The 15,304-nt window shown below is 38.9% G+C and overlaps 1 protein-coding gene across 2 annotated transcripts in view; it reads right to left on the bottom strand.

Annotated features, from left to right (window-relative positions):
• LOC145996891 (uncharacterized) overlaps window positions 1-15,304 on the bottom strand; it is a 79,698-nt gene that overhangs the window by 53,711 nt on the left and 10,683 nt on the right. For both annotated transcript variants that reach the window (XM_083133449.1, XM_083133450.1), the window contains exon 2: window positions 1,167-1,417. In XM_083133449.1, coding sequence (XP_082989575.1) covers window positions 1,167-1,306 — 140 coding nt within the window. In that variant the 5' untranslated portion in view covers window positions 1,307-1,417. The remainder of the gene's footprint in view (window positions 1-1,166; window positions 1,418-15,304) is intronic.

Raw genomic sequence — 15,304 nt, 5'->3', positions numbered from 1 at the left:
ACATCAGGGGACATGGACACACCAGGGAACCCAGACAAAGCTGACCAGAAGATAGCCATCCTTCCATACATCAGAAATCTCTCCAGAATTATAAGCCAAATTCTCAAGAAACATAACAAAAAAACATTCACAAACCAACCTCAAAGATCAGAAGCCTTCTACACAACCCCAAGGATGACTTAGGTGTCAAAACACCGGGAGTTGACTGTATTATCAGCATATGTGGTAAAACATATGTTGGGCAGATGGGAAGGACCAGATTTCAACAACACAGAAATTATAGCCAAGATTTCAAGATACTGGTACTTCATCATCAAGGAAGCAATTGCCAATCATGAAGAAAAAGAGAACCGTAATCACGACACAGGGTTCGAACTGGATCTAGCCTGGGTGGCCATAGTTAACCAGAAGGGCAGACACAGTACCTGATTGGTCCACCATCCTCAACAGGATATCTGCTCCATGAATATATGTACACCAGGATGACGTTCAGGACTGCACTTCCACCCTGAAGATGAATGTGTCGTTAGCTCTCAAAAGCTTGGAATCTTTTCCACAACTCACCTGGTCAATATCACGAGAGAATCTTTTCATCATTGGTCACCAGAAAAGCTTCAAGACGAAGTAAGACTTACTTCAGAATATTATTAGTTAGCAGTTATCATTAAATGAATAATAATTTACATTCCTTATTTATTTTAACATTAATTTTAAAGAATTGCTTATTATTATTATTGGGGGGGTGAACTTTTCTATTTCTCCAGCATATTAACCCCCCCCGGGCCACCACTGAATTGATCACTAAACCTGATTTTGATGCAAGGAACAAAGAAAATGATAATCCCTGTAATACACACATAAACGTAGTGTACAAACATTGTATATCTTATGGGCAGATAGCACCTAAAAGATGGTATCCACAAGCAAAACAAAACATAATAAAAAAAACTTACTTTCCTGTACTCTCCACATTGTTAAAATTCATTATTTCTGTTTGGTAACAAGTTTCCTAAATTACTTTAAAAAGTACAAAATAATGAAGATTACTAATTAACTATCTATTTACAGTGATCAGAATGTAAACAAAAAAGGGAACAGATTAAAGATGCATATATAATAAATTGCATTGTAAAATTCCAATTACATTTTGCATCTGAACAACTTACCTTGCATTCAAATTAACAGTTTGATTTTCACTCCATTCAGGCAATTTGCATAGCTCTGCCATTAGCTCCTTTTTCAAACTGCTAAGTGTATCTAATATCTCCACATCTGTCAGTTTGTGGTAATCATCCATTTTTGTCATGAATATTTTCAGTTATATCTTCAATGTGTAGAAATATCCATCAAGTCAAAATAAATCACTCCACAGGCTTAATTTATTCATTACATCAAAAGTATCCATGTACCATTAATTCTGGAATTAAATATGTAGTTAAGAATTTATTATACAATAAACAAATACAAGCTACATTATTTTCTTTTTCAGAAATATTCTGTAAAACATTCATATAAATCAATGAAAATAACTGAGTAAGCCTTCTCTCCTTGGTCTGAGGTACAGTAGAAGAATTTTAAATCCTACATTCATATACAATTCAAATTTAAACAAGATAAATTAGTAATTTAACCCCCATCAAAATCAGCATAATCTATCTTGAGATACCATATCAACAGAAGGGATTGTGGTGGAGAAGGGAAATTTCTCCTTTCAAATAACTGTGAGGGTGTCACTGGTGATGATCCAAGTCACAGGGTCCTTCATGACTGATATGTAACACTAGACACAATCCAATCCAGGCTCCCCGATGGCGCAGTGGTAGTGTCGCCACATTGTAATCAAGGGACCCCAATTTTGATACCCATTGGAGGCACATAGTGGTTCGGATTCCACATTAAACTGTAGGTGCAGTCATGATTAGCCTTACTGTGCATAAAGTGGACTTAAAAAAACAAAATCAATCATCCAATCCAGAGATCATGAAGCCCCAACTGTGAAGTTTGCAGGATATAAATTAAAGGATATTTCACATGCACTAAACTCTATGTCTGCACATTCTGGCAAAGAGCATGTGCATTGTAACTATTGCAAGTGACAGTGTTAAGATGGTCCATTTAAAAGGTTTGGGCGAACCCACTGAGGACACCTTTGATGGACCGATACAGTGCCACGTCATGACTCAGCCGAGGAAACACGAAGGAAACCAGGTACAGTGGTGACACTTGGATTTTGTCTATATCAGTTGTAACGATCCTCCAAGATCGCCACAAGTTGATGAATTTGTTCTTTTTATTGTCATTGTTGAATGGCATTCTGTAATCTTATCTGTTCTGTTATCGCTTCTGCATAGGGTTTCACTGCTATGCTTGGTAGAGAACGTAGTTCTACCATATCTCACTAGGGAGCGTTATAATAGTTCATTGTTAACCTGTATAGATGGCCTCATCTAAAGCAGCACTCTCATAGTTCACGATAATCCACCAGAGGCGCTGGTGCTGTGCTCGGAATTGTATATAAGCAGCGACGCTGCCCCGGCCAGGCAGTTCTGTGTTGATTCTTCGGCGACTCATGGTCGAGCTTTGTTCCCGCAAAATAGCCCAGCATTGCAAGCACACGGGTGGTTAGGGATACAAGAGGGCTTCTTACAGTGTGGCCTACTCTGGTAGATTATACGAGAGGTAGCAATATTTCTCGGCCTACCGGGTATAATATACGCATTGTTTCAAGCTCAACCTCCTACAGTGTGGTCTGCCTGTAGAACGGAAACGTACTCCTTGTGCGGCCTACAGGTAGATTATATGCATTGTATTGGGTTACGGTACAGCTCGTGAACATAATTACTGTTGGGAGACGGCCTACTAGTAGATTATACGAAGGGTATGCGTATCCTTTGGCCTACTAGTAGATTATACATTTCACAACAGTCGATGCAGAAATGATGTCATCTTTTGGCCTACTGTGGTAGATTACACGAGCGATAGCAATACTTCTTGGCCTACCAGGTAGATTATACGAAGAGTGATGTTCATCGTTAGTTAATTTTTCATTAAGGGAAAAATGAGCAGTGTTTTATTACTGCCTTCAGCTTAGCATTATTCAAGTAATTAATTAAAGTAAATAAAGTTTAACTAAGCATTATCCTTTGTAAGCTTATAGTAAATTTCCGTTGCTTTGTTGATATTACTCTTTACTAGGAAAGCAGATTTAAAAGTTCCTTGAGTCGTTTAATTAATGCCCTATTGTCCCCAAGTCAGCACAGAGGCGACCCAATGCCCTAAAAGAAAAATAAGGTCCTTTATTCCCCACTGGAGAAAAATTGAATGGTCCATGTCCTCCCTCTCCAAGACGTCTGCAGAGGAGATTCGAACCTGGAACTTCAAGAACGACAAAAGTGTAGTGAAATCTTATCAGGAGATATTGTGACTTTGTTTTGTGCGGATATCTAATTTCACCCCAGTGTAATAAACTGGTTTCGTCGACGCTAACTTTCATTATATATATATACCCGAACCCTGAGTGTATAAGAACATCATATCTCCGGCTAGAAAAGAGCTAACATCATGGGTAAAACTGAATAATGTTCCCCGTCACAACATCGAACCCAGTACATTGCAGTCAAGTACTATTCTGAGAAACCGCAACTGCAACATTGTGCCGTGAGGGTGTATTGTGTGTGTGTGGTCGAAACCCTAGGGGTGTTTCACAGTGTTTAGAGATTTTGCCGGCTCATGCATGATCATCCTCCCTCTCTTGTGCGGATTCTATTAAATATTGGTACAGGGTAATGAGTGTAATTTATTCCATTCCCATACACACATCTTCTCACAGCCAAGCAGTTTAAGCTGGCGAACAGACTAAACGTAACATGGTGGAGATGCGAGGAAGCAATTAGACAATGAACTTAAAATTTTCAACACAAAATAGCTTGGTGAAGTCAGTGTTACCCCAGTGTACAATCTACCAGCTAATTATATTTTTCATTCTGTCAATCCAAACAACCAAGATCTTGAAATTTTGCGAAAATCCTGTCAACTGCCTAAATTTACTCTTAACTTTAGGATAAAGATCAATTGCTTTCCCACGCCAAGCCACAGGCGCTTTCAGCTTTAATTCAGCAGCCGCAGCCAAAATAGCCCTTTCATGTGCAAAGCAATTCTCAGAAGAACATTCTAATGAAACAGACGGTATCATGTTTAGCACTCATTCAAATTCTGACAAGGAGATATTTGAAGGTGAATTCAAACATCTCAAACATCTGTTCTTGCATTCGGAACGTAAAGATGAAATGAGAGGATGACATGTGAGAAAGAAGAAACCTAAACAAAAACATAATCTTGTTACTTTAGTTACTAGTGCACAGGAAGGTAACACTGTAATTTCAGATAAATTCGAGAAAATCACCCTTCCTCTACTAAAAATGAACAACCAAAATTTTCAATAACAAACGAAACCAACTTTCACTTCAAATTGGCCGATCAACCTTTTATGCACATGACGCTTCTGTATGAAGGGTCAGAAAACCTCAACATTTTGGGAAATGACTTTCTAACAGCACATAAAGCCCTCATAGACATAAATAGACGAACCTTGCAAATTACTCGTTTTGACTCTCGGAAATTGCAAAAAGAAAAGAATGCTCAGCAACAAGTACACAAATTATACAAAATCGACATGAAACATCTATAAGAGTGTATTCAACCTACATACACAACATAGGAGGAAGTAAAACTAAACCCTAGAAAACAAGCGGTGGTAAAAGTACATCTAATAAATTGCACAACCAGTGACAGCAGCCATATATAAAACCCCAATCCCAGATTTTCATTCCATAAAGGAAATTGGATCCCTACCTCCCTCATGCATAAGCACAAACTACATGTCCTCTTTACAATTTTTTTCCAATGATCCAGTTACCATTCCTACATTTATGATGATAGGAAAAGCCGATGTTGTGTTTGACATAATTGGCGAGCATGAAACGGGAGAGACAAAAGGTCCTGCCGAGGCAAGGACGGAACCAACCTGGAACCCAATAAAGGGAAATAACAGCGATGATAGAAAGCTACATCAACTTTTTTTAAGGCAAATTCTGAAGAACTCTAAAAGTGTATTCCTGAATCTCTCGGAAAAACTTCGACAAAACAAAGATCAACATCAACCCCAACGTCTGCGAAGACGACCAAGATAAACTACTAGAACTGATGCACGAGTTTGCCAATGTTTTTATTTCGAAAGAGGGCGACATACGAATTTGCACCTGGTATGAACTGGATATCGATACAGGAGATTCGCCTCCAGTGTACACACGACCCCACAGGATACCACCTCATACACTTCCAATTATGCAAGAAGAAATCAAGAAACTGCTATAACAGGGAGTCGTTTCTCTTATTTTAGCACCATGCTTGAACTCTCCTACCCTGCTTGTAAATAAACCAAATAACACGTACCATGTCTGCTTCGATGTGTGCTAGATGAACACCATCGCCAAAAAAATAAGTTTTCTGGCATCTCATAGACATCATAGAGAGAAGCAGGTTTCAAATATTATTCATCCATGAACATCCTCTCTGCTTATTTTCAGATACCCCTCACACCAAGTAGTCGTGAGAAAGTGAGTTTTCAAGTGAAGCACATGGGAATGTACACTTTTAATTATGCACCACAGTGATTGTCACATCCGGAACAGCGATAGTGCTGAATTTAGACCTCTACGTCGTTGTCAACCGCCATTTGTTCTTTTACGCAGATGATGTCCTGGCAGTCTCAGACGACGTACCCACTTCCTTGAAGATATTGTATCACACTTTTGAAAGACTTAGGCTTGCTGGATTAAAATTGGCTCCTAAAAGGCAAAATCCCATTACCATGATATTGTCTATCTTAGACCCCATTTATTTGAAACCGGGATGCGCTATTTCACCTAAGATGCTAGAAACTTAAGTCATATCAGACACCTACAAACGAGATGATTTTATGCCAGTTTTGGGCACGGCAAATTTTTCCGTCATTATTCTCCACATTTTTCCCAACATGCATCAGTTCTTACACAACTGTTGAAGGAGGAGTGAAAATTTCGATGGACAGAAGCACAAAACGATGCATTCAATGCTTCAAAACATTCACTAATCACTAGAGCCCGGAAGTTTGGCAAAATGCCTCTTTTCATCTACTGCATATATTGATAAAATTTTTCCGGATATACGTTTCTTATGTTGTTTCGAATATTTTGGAAGCCTTTTCATTTTGCCTATTTGGGACCCCACTGCCTATTTTTAATTATAATGCCTTTTTTTGCATTTTTCAATGAAATTTGACATTTTCTTAAAAAAAAATGTGTATATAAATTATTTTTCTCCCAAAAAACGTTGTTGGCATTTATTTTTCTTCCGTTTATTATGTGAATAATTTCGCCTTATTTAAGTAATATTGAACTCACGCATGTTTCAACATTGCTGAAGGAGAAAAGTGTGAGAAAAACGTATTTCATGCTGAGTCAGGATATTGCCTTTCGGTTAACATTTCTTGTGCATGATTGACTGCTGAAGTGGACAGGTTGATTTTGAACACAAAAATATTTCTGAAATCTCCCTCTCGAACCCGAAAATTTCAGGAAGTTGCGATTGAGCTTAGTTTACCTCAGCAACCAGTCTTGACGAGATAGGGAACCTGGATATCAGCAGCTATATATTATGCTAACAACCTTCAAAAAATCAGTGAGGTGATCGATGCTCTTCCAGAAAATGAAGCGGCTTCAATTCGTGAAGTGAAAAAACTCCTGTGCTATTCAAGTTTACTTTTGCACATTATGGTGCATTGCCAGAGACAATTACAATTATAGCATCCATGAAAATCTTCGAGGAATCTATGCAGCAGATGATGGAAGTGCCAGGAGAAAAGGGGTGAGCTGTTGCGGAAAAGTGCTAATGGGTAGTGAGTGCAAATGAGGACTTGAAACAATTGAAAACAATTTGTGATATTCTAAAAGGTGAAAATGCTGTTACCAAAATGAGTCCAGCTACATTAGCTTGTTATATGTATGCTCCAATAACTTCTGTCGAAGTAGAAAGATCATTTTCTATTATTGAAAACATTCTCTCTGACAGACGACTATCAATGAATGTTGAGAACTTAAAAAGCACCTTGTAGTTATGTGCAATCAAGACGGAGAAAATTGAAATGCTCTTCCCAATTTAGATTTTAACATTTTGCCAGAAATTATAGATAAAAGTAAGCGACTTCTAAATGTGCCTTTTTTTTCGGTTTATTTTGCCTTTCTTTTCATTTTTAGTGCCTATTTACGACATTATAAATGCCTTTTTGCCTGCCTATTTTAACGAAAATAAATGCCTGAACTTCCGGGCTCTACTAATCACGAACCCAGTATTAGCCAGATACGATCCCTCCCAACCTATTCATATATACATACACGGACAGTAGCAAAACAGTTCTAGGGGCTGTCATCGCTCAAGTCAAGCCGATTGCATATGCAAGCAGGATACTAAATAAGGAAAGGGAACAAGACAAACACGTTAAGAACTCTCTGGCATAATTTTTGCTTTAAAAGCATTTCGAAACTACACCCTTTTCAAGAGATTTATATTACACACAGATTCCAAATATATTCAAAATTTATGACAATCAACTACCCTAAAAGGCCATCTTGGGCGTTTTTCACATATTGTGTCAGACTACGATTTCATTATTGAACATCTAAAGGGAACCGACAACAGTGACTCGGAAGCCATTAGCCATAACACGATGGATCCAAGATGAAACTTTTTCTCCTCTCCTAGAATATGAAATTGTGTGTGTTCTGAGAACACATCAATTTGACCTTGCCAATGAACAACAAGCTGATCATTTTCTCAAAAATATTTACCTACATTTAATTGGAAGTAAAGAAGCCGACTGTAAATATGACAGAACCAGCCAACAGCAATTCTGTCTCCTAGATGACATTATTTACAGAAGCACTCGAAGTTCAGACAAACAGGAAAGGCTATTCACGTGCATCCTAAATTCATTATGAGATATATGGTTCGAAGAAGTGCACTCTTCTCCACAAGCTCTCAACTATTTTGGAAACTATAAAACATATGCCTATCCGAAGGAATGTTATTATTTTCCTTCTCAGAAATCCAAATAATGTGAACAGTGTGCACGACTTAAGCAGTCCCGCCAACCAAAGCACTTTGAACTACAAACAAGGACTTCTCTGACACCTCTCCAAATTATCGCCTTGGATCAATGTGGTCCATATGTCACATCAGGACCAGAAGGACATCACTATGTGATCACGTGCACTGAGACAGCCACACATTACATAGTACTCACACCGACACATTCTCTCACTGCTGAAGTTTTAGAGGATATTCTGTACACGAAAATCACATTGCCATTTGGCTTTCCAAGCAAAATCATTGTCGACCAACTTCCAGGTCAAACTTCAGATTTATTCAAAGAGTTGGCCAACAAATTCCAAATTGAACTAAGCTTTGTCAGCCCAGGATTTCATCAGAGGCTTGGCTTAGTTGAAAAAATGGAAAAAACGCTGGAAGGAAAGATCAAATTCTACGTCAGTGCCAAACACAGTAATTGGTCCAATTTCTTACCAAGAGCAGTCTCAGCTATCAACAACACGCTGCATTCATCTGCACAGTACTCACCTACCTATTTACTGATGGGTTATCATTCCCACACCTTACTGGATGCGATTTTTCAAACCCCGCCGCAGCATGTGAGCAATTATGAATGGCTGGAACATATGAAGCTTTCACGCCTTTTGGCACAAGAAAATATCCTCAAACGCCACAGAATGAACAAGGCACGGCTTCATCCTCATTATTCTCAAGCATCATTTAAACCTGGCGATCAAATACTTTTGTGGAAAGATCAATGCTACTTTTATGGAAAGATCAACTCTTCTCAAAGACGTCCAAAGTGATTTTAGGCAAGTACAAACACCCCTTCATAGTAATCGATTGATTTGATTGATTTAGTTTATTTTACTTCGCGTTTTGTGCCTCTTGGCTAATTTGCGAAGATGGGGATGAGTGATGAAATGATGAAATTGATGAATGGACATTCACAAACAACCAAGCCCGACCAGGATTCGAACCCGGGACCCTTGGCGTCGCAGCGCGATATGCTAACCACTCGGCCACAGGGTCGGGCTCATAGTAATCGAGCAACTTGACAAAAACCATTACAGAATTCAAGGGATCAAGCAAGGAAAACAGTTTGAACAAAAGATAGCGTCGGTCAGAATGAAACTTTACACACCACAAACGGAAACTCTCAATCAACCAGGTACAGAGGAAGATAACGTGAATGCCTTAAATTTACATTCAGGAATGCAAGCGGATATTGTTCTTATTCTTGAGGGGTTTTATTTGGAATAATTCACAACTAGTGAACCTTATACATTAGAAGTTGACAACACTTGGAGAAACATTGAAACAATGGCAGCATAAAACAACTACTTCCTAATGCAGACGACCATCATCATCATCCTTCATAGTTCCTCGCCGCGATGAAATCTTGAACAGTGATAGTAACAACTCATGAACTACATAATTTACCAAACTGAATAACACATATAAACTGTGCTTCTTATAAATTCTGTTTTCTCTTCATCTTATGGATGAAAATCTGCACTTCTAGCTCACAGAGCAAGAAGAAAATAAAATAGATCTCATACATGCGACAACACTCGCCAGAACATTTTTTTTCCTCTTCTTTCTCATACAAGATTGTGCCGACCCTTTGTCCTCGTGATGTCACTTTATGATGTGATTCCACACAGAGTCGGATGGACTCCTAAGGACGATACCGAAGCAACACGACCTTCTGCTTCGCTAGCATTTTATGTACATAAACGAAAAAGCATTTGAGATGAATGTAGTTACTGCATATGGGAAGAGGGCTCGCATGTTCTCACTGTTGGCGGAGATAATGCATTATCCATTTCATTAGCTGTAAAATTCTCATTCTGTGAATTTTCAGTAATTCATAACTACCTTCAACATGCCAAAATGCCTTTACAGAGCTGTATGTACCAAAGTCTTATCCACTTTTTCCCTTCATATTTCTACAATTCATATAACTTCTGGCATGTAAACAGCAATATTATCAACATAATTAATATATGACAGTATGTTAATTTCTAAATTATTATCATGCAGATGTGTCCTATCAATGAAGTGAATTGAGTGTGCTGCATCATTAAAAACTCTCACAAAGAAACACATTTTCTTTTACACCTACCAAATACAACATACACGATTTGGACAGAAATACCAAATTTTTCCTTATTACAACTGCAATTTTCTGACTTTATGAAATATTGCCATTCGCACATTTTTACATTAACTGTTATTACATATTTGATACTCCCATTTATATTTATTATTCTGACGACTTTTCATTATATGTTCTGCTATAATGGAATGCATACTATGTACCTACTTATTATTTACACCCTGATTAAATTTACCAATTGTTTCTGTTCACGCTCAAAATTTTATTTTATAACATACTAAACGCTGATAGTGATCATAATGTGCTGTGTCATCACTAATGTACCTTGTTATAGAAATAAGATGAAGCCATTTCTCCAGAGTACGTCCAGAAGTCGTCCATAAGTGGCAAGAAGATCACGCATTAAATTAATATTGTTACTGAACTTTCCTTGCAAACATAATTTTGTCTCCAATCAACTTATTTGTGTATTCTTTTCAAATTTTGAGGCCTACTAACTTAACTTTGGATTAGTGTCACCACTGATATATTTTTTAAGTGTTTTCCACAGTGTCACGTACATGTACGTCGTGAAACTCGTACATGAGATGCTGCCAAAACTACCATAATTGCCACTTTTGGTTCAGTTTGCTTCGGAATACACGACAGAAGAGTGCTACACTTCAATTTGTGTATTGTTCTTCGTAACGTACAGGCCCTGTTAATATGACACTACATACAGGCCTACTGCCCTATGACGAATTGTGTTGTATACAGGGTGCAATCATTAATTCAGGGACTGGTCATTGTACATACTTATTTATATTTTTTTGTAAATAAAGAAATGGGCTTGCCTCCTGGTAAACCCCATATCTTTTCAGGGGGAGGTGGCATGTCACGAGCCGGAAATAAAATGATGTGTAATGAAAAACACCACCAGTCCCCAGATGACGAGAGGTTGCAAGGAGAGTCTTGGTCGAGAGAGCGAAGCGCGAAGTGTGTTGTGAGTGAAATTGTTAAGATGGTCCATTTAAAAAATTTGTGTAAACCCACTGAGGACACCTTTGATGGACTGATACATTGCCATGTTATGACTTAGCTGAGGAACCACGAGAAACCAGGTACAGTGGTGACACTTGGATTTTATCATTATCAGTGTTTAGATATCTTGCTGGCTTGTGCACGATCATCCTCCCTTGCTTGTGCGGACTCTATTAAATATTGATAAAGGGCAATTAGCATAATTTATTCCATACCCCATACATACATCCTCTCGCAGCCAAGCAGTTTAAGCCAGAGAATGGCTTAAACGTAACAACACTATCATATCTGTGACTGTAGATACTGCATTTATGGCATTATAGAGTTACTTTTTGATTGACGCTGAAGAAGTAACAATTAAATAGGGTATGAAAGAGCCAGTCATCTAGAGTTATCTCGAGTCCAAAACTTTCCACGTTTTAAGTTTTTTCTTAATTAACACGTATTGACTACTTAACCTGTAACTGGCATGGCGTGTTCCCTGGGACCCGTGGGCTTTACAATGCTCTCAGTCTTAGAAGCAATAACATGTACATCCTTATCCTTTTCGGCACCTGCGGGCACTGTTGAGTTTTGGGTTCTTTCAGTTCTTCCGTAATCCAGAAAATGGAGTTAAGAATAAGACAGTATTTGCAACACAAACAAAAGTGTATAATTCCGGAACACAGTAACAGAACAAGTACAACAACTTACATATTGGTATAAATGAAAGAAGTCTCGTCACGAAGAACGGCTATGATATTGAGACATACAAGAGAGAAGCAATACACAGACTGATAACAAACAACATTTAATAACCAGGTCTGGCGTTCAAGTTCAATCGGCATACGACACTCTCCCCCCTTCGGCTGAAGAGACTCCCGTTTCATGGAGTTTGCCCATAGCGGTCAGGCGGTCGTCTTGGTCTCTGTGATCTCCTAACCGGTTGATTGCCGCAGGTCGCATTTGGAGGCTCCCCTTGATCTTCAGTAGCAGGTACTGGAAGATAGTCCTCCTCTCTAACAAGCATTGGGTTGTTTCTGCGCAGTCGACTTTGATTTTGGACAAAGGTGTCTTCTCCAACCTTGTCGGGATACCTCTTGATCTTCGTGAGATGAACAACAATCAGGTCATTATCTACAATCACCTTCGCCATCTTCCGGCCTATCAATTTAACAATTTCGCCGATTTTGTACTTGGACCATGGCTGAATTGTTTCTTGTGACGTTCCACAAGTACCTTTTCCCCCAGCGTAAACGGAACGGGACTAATAGGCTGATTCTTGGAACCATTTGACGTGTCAAAAGCGGAAATGTCTGTTCTTGGCCGAAACTTAAGCAAACGTTCTGATGGACTATACCCGTGCACTAGAGTATTCCTTAATCTGCCTAAAAGGTCAAGAACGAACTTGTCCATTTCTCTCAACGTGATGCATGAATGATTTGAAAAGTTCTTTTCGAGTAAGTTCTTCACCACCCCAACATTCCTTTCAGCTAGACCATTTGATTGGGGGGTGTACGGAGCTGAGTGAAGAAGCTTGATATACCTCTTTGAGCAATAAGAGTCCAACTCTGAAGATGCAAATGGTTGACCATTGTCTGTAACATAGGTTTTCGGATATCCAAAGCATGAAGAAAATTCATCTAAATAACCAATCATGGTGTCAAATTGTATATTCTTCACTCTCCAGACAGATATCCAGTGAGAATAAGCATCAACCAGCAACAGGAAATTCATATCTGAGAAATGGAAGAAATCAAGATGAACATGCTCAAAAGGCTGCGATGCAATAGGTCACGTTTCGAATGCGGTACCCGGTACGTTGGGCCTGTTATTGTATCGCAAACATGTGTCACACAAAGATGTAACCCTCTCAATATCTTCGTTCATCGTGTTCCAGAAGAACGATGAACGAGCTATTTCCTTCATTTTGCATGTTCCCTAGTGGAATTTGTGCAATAGAGTTAGGACTCTTTGGATACAAGATTGAGGTACGACCAGTCTGTAGCCCACGAAAATACATCCCTTCTGTATGTGGACACCATATCGTCTGTCGAATATTTTTCTGAGAGGATGACCTTTTGTTCTCCCAATGAATTGTGGCCATCTCCATTGAACATATTCGAAGACTTTAGAAAGCTCAGGATCACGTTGTGATTCCAGCGAAATGCGCGTCAACACCGAAGATTCAATAAGATTAAGGACAACCGGCTCAGCTGTCAACTGACATGCGAAATCATCATAATAATCATGAACTGGATCGTCTGCAACACAAATTCTAGACAGTGCATCAGCCAACTCAACATGAGGCGTGTAAACAGTTTTGAAGTCATATTCTTACAATACTAACTTCCATCTGTTGATTCTGCTGATGGCTAAAGCAGGCAGGTTACTTCTAGGATCCAGCAGGTGAGATAAAGGTTTCGAGTCGGTGAACGCAACAAAATGTCGTCCAATGAGATACTTGTGAAAGTATTTGACTCCACGGACTAATGCAAGTGATTCCCTTTCTAATTGAGTGTAGTTCCTTTCCGCAGTGAATAAAGTACCGGCCATACACATGATAGGCTTTAGGACTCTGTTTATCTTGTGCATTATGGCTGCTCCCGTGGCGGTAGGAGATGCATCCGACATGAGGTATAAGTCTTTGTAAGGATCATATACAGTACGTACTAAGTCCTTAGATAGCAAATCCTTGACATCCAGGAATTCTTTCTGATGAACATCTGTAAATGACCAGCGTACCCCATTCTTCAACAAATCATATAAATTGGCAACACAAGTCGGCTAGGTTTGGCAGGTACGAAGCGTAATACGTGACCATACCGAGAAATGACTTTAATTCGCCAACATTAGTGGGTGGCTTACACTGAATTATTTTATCAATGTTTTCTTTCAGAGGCGAATTCCCTCCTGTGAAAGAGAATGTCCCAGATACTTCACATTTTGCACCAAGAACACATACTTTTGTTCATTTATGCGGATGCCATAATCGGAGAAAAGATTCAGCACCTTTCGTGCGTTATCATTGCACTCCTCAAGAGTAACTCCTCCTACTAAAATGTCGTCTTGGAAAATGGAAACCTTGTCTATACCCATTAATATCTGCTCCATCTTGGCTTGGAAAATGGCACTGGCAGAGTTTACTCCGAAGGGAAGCTTCAACTGTCTGAATAACCCGAATTCCGTGTTGAAGACAAGGACCTTCTGAGCCTGTAGAGATAGGCGTAACTGAAGGTAAGCCCTTCGAAGGTCAAATGAAACGAACCAACTACAACCAACCATTTTCTTGAAAAGGTCCTCTATTTTAGGTAACAGATGTCCCATCTTCCTAAGTTAAGGATTTACAGTGTTCTTGTAGGACACACATAGCCTTAATTCACCGTTTTTCTTACGAACAACAACAAGAGGAGAAGCCCACGACGATGATTTGATCAGTTCAATGAATCCGTCACTAACCAACTTCTGTAATTCATCCTTGACTGGTTCCTTAAGCGAGTACGGTACGTCGTAATATCTCTTGAACACTGGTGTAGCATCATCTTTCAATGGCAAGTCTACCTCGAAGCGCTTGATCCACTTGGACATGTCACCATCAAAAGGTATAGGAAAATCTTTCCATAGATTCGCAACCAGTTCCTTTATTGCTGATGATTCAACAGTAGTTGCAACCATCTGAGGAACATGTGAAACAAAAATGTTTCGCCATTCAGGTATGAAAATGTCAATACAAGACAAACCCATAATCGCACGATTCAATTTTGTCTTTACAACAATCATATCTAAGTTATGTTTCACTCCTTGAAATACAACTTCAACGTTAACTTTTCCTAAAACACCAAGATTATTACCATTTGCTGCTTTCAAGATGATAGGAAAATTGTGTATAGTGCAACCTCGCAATGAAGACTCAAATTGTCTACTGTCAATTAAAGTATAAACAGAACCTGTATCCACTAGGAATGGAATCTTAGAATTGTTGACTTGTAAGTCGATAAACAACGATCCCTGTGTATGCCAAACAGATTCACTTTCTTTAGT

The sequence above is a fragment of the Lepisma saccharinum genome, chromosome 13 (genome assembly GCF_977018435.1).
Source record: "Lepisma saccharinum chromosome 13, izLepSacc3.1, whole genome shotgun sequence".
In the NCBI taxonomy this organism is placed as follows: Eukaryota; Metazoa; Arthropoda; class Insecta; order Zygentoma; family Lepismatidae; genus Lepisma; species Lepisma saccharinum.
This window is presented reverse-complemented; position numbering and strand designations above follow the sequence as displayed.